Source organism: Bacillus rossius, chromosome 6, assembly GCF_032445375.1.
Source record: "Bacillus rossius redtenbacheri isolate Brsri chromosome 6, Brsri_v3, whole genome shotgun sequence".
NCBI classification, from domain to species: domain Eukaryota; kingdom Metazoa; phylum Arthropoda; class Insecta; order Phasmatodea; family Bacillidae; genus Bacillus; species Bacillus rossius.
In genome coordinates, this window is record NC_086334.1 from 32,912,978 (window position 1) to 32,923,336 (window position 10,359).

Consider the following 10,359-nt stretch of genomic DNA (forward strand, 5'->3'; position numbering starts at 1 on the left):
GATGAGTCACTCACTCTTAGTCGAAAGAGTTACAGACGGACAGACAGAGTTACAGACAAACATACAGGTGAAGCTAATATAAAGCATGTAAAAAATAGTGAACTTTAACTTCTTGCACTAACACTAGCTAGATAACTTCAATATTTGTGTGTACATCAGTTGCAAATTTTTTTTTCTTCTGTGATACAATTTTTATCACTCAATGTCATGGTCACAAGGTAGGCTGTAGTTACCAACTTTTTTTCAGCCAAGATTGTGGAAACTCACCTGTTCAAAGTGGGCTTTTTGTGATGTTGCAACTGGAGGAAAATCTCTGCTTTGATGAGTACCTCATTTTTCCCCTGGAAAAATTGTGTGTGTCATCTGGGGCAAAAGCAATGGTATGCTATCCAGAGTGAAACAAGGACATAGGTAATGGTTCTTGCATTGCACATGCCTTGTGACTTGTCTAGCAGCTTCTCATGCAGTCCTGCATTCTTTGACCTTGTTTCATGAGACTGTTGGCTCTTCCATAGGCATACCCAGGATTTTTTTCGGGTTGGGTGGGGGGGCCCTTCTAATTTTTAAGAAAAACTCCATAAACACCAACAAATAATTGTTTATAATAAACTTTTTTAAGATTACAAACTTTTTACAGAAGAATTCTTTTATTTTTTTTTTTTTGGCAAATTCAGTAACCACATTCTCCGGGTCGATGTGGATGTTGTAGTGGATATTCAGTAAGGCCTATCCATTCAGTCTGTCCTGAGAAATGGTGTTCCGCAGATGGGATTTTAATCTTCTTAAGCAAGAAAATGTCCTCTCCAGAATTGCCGTTAAGACGGGAAGGGTCGCCAAGACTTTAAGGAGGCAGTGGATGTTAGGGTACAAGCCCGCGTCACATTGGTCCAGTGCTTCCACAGCACTCTTAGTGCTGTTGTCAGGGCGGCACACTTCTTGCCAGATTTCAAACTCAGCTTTGACAACTGCTGCATACGTAGCAATGCACTCAATATCTGTGTTAGTACAAGTTGGGGCAAAATGCTGCATAATGTAGTAATGGTTTTCCGATGTTTGGAAAACCAATCACTCAGATGGCTTATTACATGATTAGAGACAGGTGTTTTCGGTGAAAAAATTTTCACAATTTCGTTACTTTTTACGAGATGATTTCGGTATATTTTTCGCTATTTTATCAGTAGTTTCGTCAAAAATTTCGTTGATCTTAAAAAAACTGCAATATGAGGTTTATAAATATAAGTTCTACATGAATGTTTGCACAGAACAAGCAACAATTCAACAACTATGCAGAGCAATAAAGTGGATAATTAAAATGTGTTGTAAAATTTTTACTGTAACATAATTAAATGTAACTCTCTCTTATACAAACCACAAAAATAAATACTTTCCTAGACCTATGTATGCCTTTTAAACTCTGCAAGGCCTACCACAATTCTGAGTAGGATAATTCACATGATATTATTGCACAATTTATACAAACTTTTTTGTCTGCATTGTTCAGGTTTAAAAAAATGCATATACATGTTACAAAGCACAGTACTGGAAACTTTTAAAAAATTTACTGACAAAAAAACTCAAGTCCTAACCTAAAAACAAATAAGTTACGTCTATATTTACCTGTGGCTAGGTTAAATCAACTTTTTCCAATAAGTGCTGTAAAAAACCACGACTCGCAGCTATATGAATATTTCAAGAGTAGGTAGGCCTAACAAAATTTATTTTCGTAACGTTCTGTTTATCTGCTTAAGAATGCACAGAACTGTTAAAATATTGTACGTCCTACCTGCAATGTACTTGTGCATCCAGCGATGAAGTTTCGGGTCATCCAGTTTTTAAATCGGGATTTTCGCTTCAATAAAAGCTCGAGTTGTTGACATAATGAACTCATTCTTGTCAAATTTTGCTTTTTTCCGTCAACAAGGCTGATTCCAGCGAAACTTGCCTTTTTTGCACTGGATTGTTGACTTTCCTTGTTTTTGTTATGTGAGGCACTGTTTTTTGTGTGTTTCAAGCACGTGTCTTTCCGTTGCCACTCTATTCTAACGTTGCAGTACTTGCACATGAGAATTTTTTTCACTTTGTCAAAGACATGGAATCCTTCGCTCGCAAACTCCGCCGCCCTGTCAAATACTGTTACAACCATTTTAAAATCAACGTTTTACAAAAAGAAACGGAGCAAAAACGTTTGATTACATTCACACCATTTTAACAAACTGTGGCGAGTGGCGACTCTGGCGAGGCAATAGCGCGACATGAATACGACTTCCTAGACTTTCGAAAGTCGTTAACAATCGATGATAATCAACTACTGTTATTGAGTAGGGCCTGGAATTTTTCGCGATCGCGAATTTTGCAAAAATTCGCGCGAATTTAGCATGAAAACGCGAAAAGTACATTCGCGAAAACCACAACATTTCTATATTACACTGCGAATATATCCCCGAAAAGTACCATTACAGTAGAATCCCGCCGATGCGAGCCCCCTCTGATGCGTCCATTCCATTTATATGACCGTTTTTTGAGAAAACATGAAAAATTTGAGCAGAGAAAGTCGAAAATTTGAGTAAAATCGGCTGAAAAACAAGTCTGTTACACTTTGTTGGGCTCTATGTGTTCACGTTTATCTTGGCGAGAGCTGTACTGTAAGCAGCCAGGCATACAAAAGACGTCTAAAAATAGATACCACCCCTCTAGACTGGCCACGCGGCAGTGTCTAGACGAGCTCGGCGCCTCCACTATCGCACGAAAAGCCGTCTCAGCTGTCATGTTATCTTACCCGCCCGGCGGCTTGACGTCATACGTGACGTGACGCGACGCTTACCTCTCCCATCCCCTGCTAATTCTTCAAGGCTCATCCCTCCCAGAGCCACAAACCATGTAAAAACAATTCCCCCCCCCCCTCCTTATCCAACTAACATTTCAACACATTCCCTCCCTTATTTCAACCTTCTGCGTGAGAAACTGTCAGCGTGTTTTTTTTCTCTTTGTTTTTACGCTGCGAAGGGACGTGGAAAAGATAATTGCTTGAGCTGTCAAAATAAACATCGCTGAAGGCAAGGGCAGGAGCGCATCCTGTCGGTCTGTCGCTGTGATTATCTACTCCAAAAACATGGTTCAGCATTTCAGAATAGCATGGTTCTTATTTCTTTCGTTTATAGCCGAATGTTTTCTACTTGATCCACACAAGGTTAAAGTATCCTTTAACCCAAGTCTCGTGTTTCAGCATAATTACCTTATTTTTACATAAGTCGTGTTCGTGTATGGTTTTGATGCTCAAAATTGATCTGGGGTGTAGTTCACACTAAGTTTCTTCTCAGTTGTGCGCTGGGATTTGTTCAAGTGGCAACCCCGTGTTCCTCCACTCCATTAAATACGAGCATATCAGTATCAGAAACATGGGTTTTATTGTACTGACAATAGCACAGCACAGTGATGTGCAAATTTTGCAACTGTAAAGTTTCATGTGATAGAAAAGATTTCATTGACAAACACCTAAAGTCGGCTAAGCATGTGGCATTGGCAGAAAAAAAAAAAAAAAAAAGTAGTTGCAAACATCTATAGCAACGTGTCTGTTTTGTGTAACTGTTTTGGATTTAATTGGCTGTTATTATGCATATTAGCCTATTCCTAGTATACATGGATTGTTTATTAAATATGTAAACTATTACCTATATTCAATAACTGCACAATTTAGTCAACATTTAAAATACCGGTAAAATTTCCATTGCATAACGAAAATACCGACTTTAAACCACCGCTTTTCTAATTTGAAAGTACCGCTTTTTGCATACTGAAAACACCGATATTTTCCAGGCCCTATTATTGAGTCATCAAAATACGAACGTTTAGCTATTTTCAGTGTGTTTTTCTTAATTTTTTTTGTGATTTCTCTAAGTAATTGATAATTTCGCATTTTTAAGTTTATGTATATTAATTTCGTTAATATTTGGCGATTTTGCGCATCGAAAAACACCTGTCTCTATACATGATCTACAAATGGGATAAAAGAGTTGATTTTGTGGTGGATTTGAACATCACAGGCTGGAGCATTCATAAGATTCACGTCTTCTTGCTATGCGAGGCATTTGTATGATTTCTCCATTTTAAAACAAAGCATAAAAGCTGCTTCTAAAATACATAGTTTGGAACTCATCGTCGGTGTTATTTCTAATACGTTTCTAGGTAGCTAATACTACATCAATGTAATTAAATGCTTTTATCAAGTCACAGTTGACTGCCTGAAGTTGTTTACAAAGGGTTATAGTATAGCTCATGATTTTCTCCAAGATAAACAATGCTATAACGAAGTTGGTCGATTGCAACGTACTCAACATTTGACATGTCTTCTGCGCTGTATCATTGTTGTGGCTTTCTTGCAACTCTTCCAATGCTGACACAATAGCATCGTAAATTTCTTTGAAGCGAATTATTGCATTATGTTTGTGGACCCACCTAGTTTCACACATAGCCAGAACTGTTTTTTGGTGGTCAGTTGGAAGAAGTTCTCTTATTTGTCTTTTCAGGATGTCTACGTTGAGCTGATGTGTGAAAGAAGCTACCAATAGACTGCACTACACCAACACAACTACGGATGTCAGATTGAGAGCAAGAATCTGATATTGCTAGAATAAGTGAGTATGAACTGCAATGCACATAGAGAGCTAAAGGGCATTCTTCCCGTACATACACTTGAGCACCATGAAACAGTCCGCTTATTGCCGCTGCCCCGTCGTATCCCTGGCCAACTACATAGCGGCAATCTATTCTGTTCTTCTTTAAACCACTTACAATAAGGTTAGCCAAACCTCTCCCTGTCATGTCAGTAGTCTGAATAAACTCCAAAAATGCTTCTCTGACTTCATGCTTGAAGACAAAAAGACACTTGCTCCACATGGGCAATGTCTCTGGTTTCATCAGCCAAAATAGCACAAAAATGGGCTTTCTTTACATCTTTTAAAATTTTTTGTTTAATGATGTTGCCACAGATTTCTATTAACAGGTCTTGAATTTTTGGGCTTGAATATAAAGCATTTTGTGGGGCATTAATTAAATGACTTTAAAAATTCATTCCCTGACAACAGTGTATCTCAAAAGAGCGCGAAAATTTCCTTCATTCTTAAGATTATCATCATCAGCACAGTTAATTTCCAAATTTTCCACACGTCCAGTCTTGTTTTCCTCGTAATGCAATACCTTGTTTTCCACAAAAAATAATGGCACCTACAATTGACTTCAGTATCATCCGGTTTTCTTGCTTCTGCTTCTTATTTTTGGATGACAACATTTCTATTATACTGGCAGATTTTTCAGACATTACTTTTAAGAAATTGTCAGCCATTTGGCTAAATTATTTGTGGTAGCCAGTTTGAGAATGGGCTTTGAATGTTTCGATTGCTTTCTTCCAGTTGCAGAAAGGTTGATTAACAATTTTACCCAACTGTTGATGTTGTCCTTTGCCTTCACCTTCAGCACTACGACCCATCACCACACGTTCGGCAGCCACGTAAATCTTTCTAGCCATTTGTGCTAAAAACTCAAATTTCGGGTCGATGAAGTAGGGAACTGGTAATTATTGGGCTGTGTTCAGGGCTCTTTTAATAATTTTTCTTTAATAAAATAGTTTAAAACTGTAAATTTTGTGTCACGATAATTTACTATATCAAAATCACCTAAAATACTCGCAGCAGATGCTGAACGTACAGTAGTCTTTGGAACACTTGTCACAGCAGTCTTAACTTGAGTAACCGTCACTGGAGCATATATTGCCGAAGCAGCCATCGCTGGAGCAGTCATCTTTGAAACTGATGTCCCTGTAGCAGTTGTCGTCGGAGCAACAGCTACAGCACCAGATGTCACTGGAGCAGTTGTCGGAACAATAGCTACAGCACCAGATGTCACTGGAGCAATCTTCTTCGAAGCAGACGTCGCTGGAGCAGTTGTTGGAGCAATAGCTACAGCACCAGATGCCACTGGAGAAATCTTCTTCGAAGCAGACGTCGCTGAAGCAGTTGTTGGAGCAATAGCAACAGCACCAGATGTCACTGGAGCAATCTTCTTCGAAGCAGATGTCTCTGGAGCAGTTGTCGTCGGAGCAGCTGCAGCTACAGCACCAGCACCAGCACCAGAAATCACTGAAACAGTCATCTTCGAATTAGACGTCGCTGGAGCAGTGGTCAGACCAATAGTCAGACCAATAGCTACAGCAGCAGATGCCACTGGAGCACTCGTCGCCTGAGAAATAGCCACAGCAGCAGACGTCACTGGAACAGTAATCTTTTGAGATGTCGCTGCAGTAGTTTTAACCGAAGCAATTGTCACCGAAGCAGACGTCGCTGGCGAAGCAGTCGTTGGAGCAATAGCCACCAGAACAGACGTAATGGAAGCGGACGTCGTTAGATCATGTGTTACAGGAGAAATCCTCGCATTTGTGTTAGCTTGTGTTTCGTTAGATGATCGGCTGCACCATTTTTTCCAAGAGACCATAGACGTTTCATCTGTTACTTCTCTCTTCTTTTTTCCCATATTTCATTTTACGGTGTAACCTATAGCAACAAATAGCATTGTTATTAATTAAAAATAAATAAAAATACCGAACCTAAAAATTTAACATTCCGCTAACTGGGAAATTGAGGAACATGGTTTATATTTTAGTAAGGTTTGTTTATATAAGGAAAGTGATCTTTGTCAGACCCAGCTGAAAGAAAAAACACTAAGTTGAATAAATAGTAAAATAATATAAAACCTAACTTAGTAGAAATATCCCTTCATCCATTGATTTCATTCCAATGAATTTATTTTATTCTTGAGTAAATAAATAGAATAGTCTCAAATTTCATTTTTTAAAACTGAGCTATTGTTTTGTAATTTGTATGTAATTTTTCATTCAATTCACTTAAGTAAGTTCACATTACAATATTAAAATACCTACAAATTCCCCCCCCCCCCCCCCCCAAAAAAAATAGTTAACCTAATGGACTTGCGTACGCACTTTACAAACTTATCCCTAATAAGTTGACGTCATGACAATAGAATAATTGCTGTATAATCTGATTATAAGGGTGTTAACAACTAAGGCCGAAATTACAATAGCCCGTCATCTCCGTCAATCCATCATCCATTTATCAATTACGTGACCTGCAGCCAAGATGGACCAAAAAATTTCATCCGCTCGTCCATCTAAAGCTTGATAATTTTATACTTCTGATGGATGAACGGATGAAACTATATAACCTCCTAATGTCTTCTAGGTGTATGCATATCACATCTTATAATATTAAAATGTATAAATGTTTAATTGTTAAGCTGCTTCCAAAATTATTTCTTAGCTTACGTAAAGAAACATTCGAAAGTTCTTTTTTGAAACAAAAATGGTCTGTCACATGTGTTATAATTACTCATGGTAATTCTGGAAATGTGAAAATACATACCAAAATGAAAAAAATTTGAGTTTTTATGAGTTTCAAGTACTTACTTTACATAATTATTTAAATAATATAATTACATATGATAAATTTTTTCCCCCAAAATTTTAAGTTTTCTCAACAGTTGTTAGCATTGACATGGAAAAATATTATGACGAACGAGCAGTGTGTTGTAAATCGCTAGGCGCCAACCTCCGTAGCGTAGTCGGATGCACACCGTCTTTCGGTGCGAGGGGTTCTGGATTCAAGTTCCGGCCAAGGCATGGGTGTAAAATTGAGACTTATTCAAAATATACACTTGCTGCTACCTTTAGCTTTAACAAAGTTTTTCAGTCGGTAGATGTTAAGACACTCGTACACTCATACCTCTGGGTAGGTGTAGTTGTGTGAAGAATATATAATTAATAAAAATATTAAATTTCATTTAATTTAATTCTTTTTCAAACAAATAACAAATGGGCTATGCTATATTGTAAATGCTTTCCTTAGGCGGGATACATGGTACACAAAGTTCAGTTAAATGAATATCGCCGTTTTTACTCACGTATATTTATCACACCTAATTACTCTATCCTTCTGGATAAAGCCTTAACAATATAACTTTACTTAATGTACATCGATTTTTGTCATCCTTTAGTTTGGATGCTTGCCTCAAGCTATTATATCTGCAGTATTCGGTTTAAGTCCAAAACGGGACGTCTTCTCAACACAATAGGCCATTACATTTTCTTAAAACTTCTGTTCTTAAATCAGTTGATTTAAAATTTGATACATTTTCAAAGCTGGCTCCTGATTGGCCGAGAATTAAAATAGTTTCAAACTTCATAATTGAACTAAGCAAACTCCGCGTTCAACAATGGTGCGGAACACAGAAATATACGTTAAATTTAAAATAACATCTGACAATATATGAATAAGTTACACACATAATTTATAAAATTACATTAAAATGTCATTAGTCCCTAGAGGGGTCCTTAGGATTGCTATTGTTCAAACGTCTGGCCAACACCTAGAGCGGAGTTAGTGTAGAGTTTTAAAACAATTAAAATATACATACGTAAAACAAATATTTAAAATAAATATTGTAGTTAATCTGGACTGAAAATTAAACATGTTGCAGTACACTAACCTATCTTTCATGCGTCGCCATTTAGAAATATTTTTAGCGGAGGTGAGCCATAGATCGGCTCTGGACTGTACTATTATATTAATATAATATTTTTATTTTTATATGTTAACTAGGTATGCTCAATCATTTACTAACGATTAGCGGGCGAAAATAACTGGTTGCTTGTAAAAGTTTAAAAAAATGTTTGCACCCCAATTAACTAGCGATGACTGAACTACAGACTATAAACAAATATTGTAGTAGAACAAGAAAGGAAAGTTGTCAAAACAACAGGACACATGTGCAGCGCATTCTAGCGGCAGGTCCTGGTCTTGTTATATGTCAAATGTAATTTATAAAGAAATATGAATCATCACAGTAAATTTATCCATAAATTGTTTTAAACATTTTCTATTGACTTTTATTTTGTTTTCCTACCCAGAATACTGTGGAGGTTGACTAGTTTTTCTCCTTTTCATTGATTGCTTTATGGTTTGTTGGAGTAAACACATCCAGTCACTATCAGGAGTCAAGCTGTCATGAAAAGTGTTTAGTGAAGTATCACATGGATGCTGGTTGCATCATGGAGGGAGATAAGGCTCTGTTGTATATCTCTAAATTTTGGTCTAGAATTACAACTTCTGAGTAATTAATTCAAATTCTGGGAATAATATGGCATTACATATACATTTTCAAGTATTTACACTTAGTTAAATATGTAATTTCCAATAAATTATACACACTTGACTGTGCGGAGAAAATTATTTATTTTACAGGAGCTATGACATACTTCAAAATTATTCCAGTACATGAATGTTAACATAAAAGTTAGTCTTGCAAGGCATGCTATTTTATTTTCTTGTCATTAGTATTATTTAAAAATTTACAGCTAAGGAGAAAGGTTTAGTTAGCTGTTATACTTTCTGTGGTGCTGGTATCAGGATTATTTTTACGGTTTTTCGGTGCTGGTTAAGTTGCTGGAAACCGAGACTGACCCATCATTATCATGTACTCAGTCTGCAATATTACAAACACGTTTATTCTAGCATTTTTAATTTGGTTATATTGCTTACAAAGTGCAAGTCACATTGCAACATCCATAGTATAGCATACATGCAGCAAGTAAGCTACTACCGAGTGAACATGGTGGGGAGATTGATTGTGACTATAGATTTAAACTTAGTTTCAACTACTGTGTTTACATTTTGGCCACTGCACGAAGTTCCCATGTTTTTGTTGACATAGTCTACAATTGAACCCCGATTTTTATTTTTTCGGAAACTGGTAAGTGATACAAAACAAATGTGTTTAATTATGTCAAATATTCATACAGTAGAATCCCGCTGATGCGACCCCCTCACAATTTCCGGAAAAATGGACTTATAAACGGAATGGTTGCAATAGAGAATTTGGGCCACTCCCCCCCCCCCCCAAAAAAAAATCCAAATACATAAAAAATCGCCTTTGTTCGCATAGATTTCATAATAATCAAATAGTCCATGGTGTAAAAATGACAACTTTTAAATTCATATTACACCTCGGACTCGCATACCCATAACAATGGGTTCCGATAAATACTCACGCTAAGTGAATTAATGTCACGCGAGTTCGGCTATGCTAGCCGGCTGGTTGTTATTTTCGTTCAAAACGTGGCGAAGGAACTTATGTGGATCAGGTAGAAAACATTCGGCTATAAATGAAAGATATAAGAACAATGCTATCCTGAAATGCTGTGACATATTTTTGGAGTAGATAATCACAGCGACAGACCGACAGGATGCGGTCCCGCCCTTGACGTCAGCGATGTTTATTTTGACAGCTCAAGCAATT

The 10,359-nt window shown here is 37.1% G+C and overlaps 1 protein-coding gene across 1 annotated transcript; it reads left to right on the top strand.

Annotated features, from left to right (window-relative positions):
• The first annotated feature begins 202 nt into the window (after nucleotides 1–202).
• Nucleotides 203–6,235, top strand: LOC134533422 (uncharacterized). The gene is made up of 2 exons (XM_063370943.1): nucleotides 203–218; nucleotides 5,775–6,235. Exons 1-2 carry the CDS (start codon nucleotides 203–205, stop codon nucleotides 6,233–6,235), a joined length of 477 nt encoding a protein of 158 aa, XP_063227013.1.
• The last annotated feature ends 4,124 nt before the right edge of the window (nucleotides 6,236–10,359 follow it).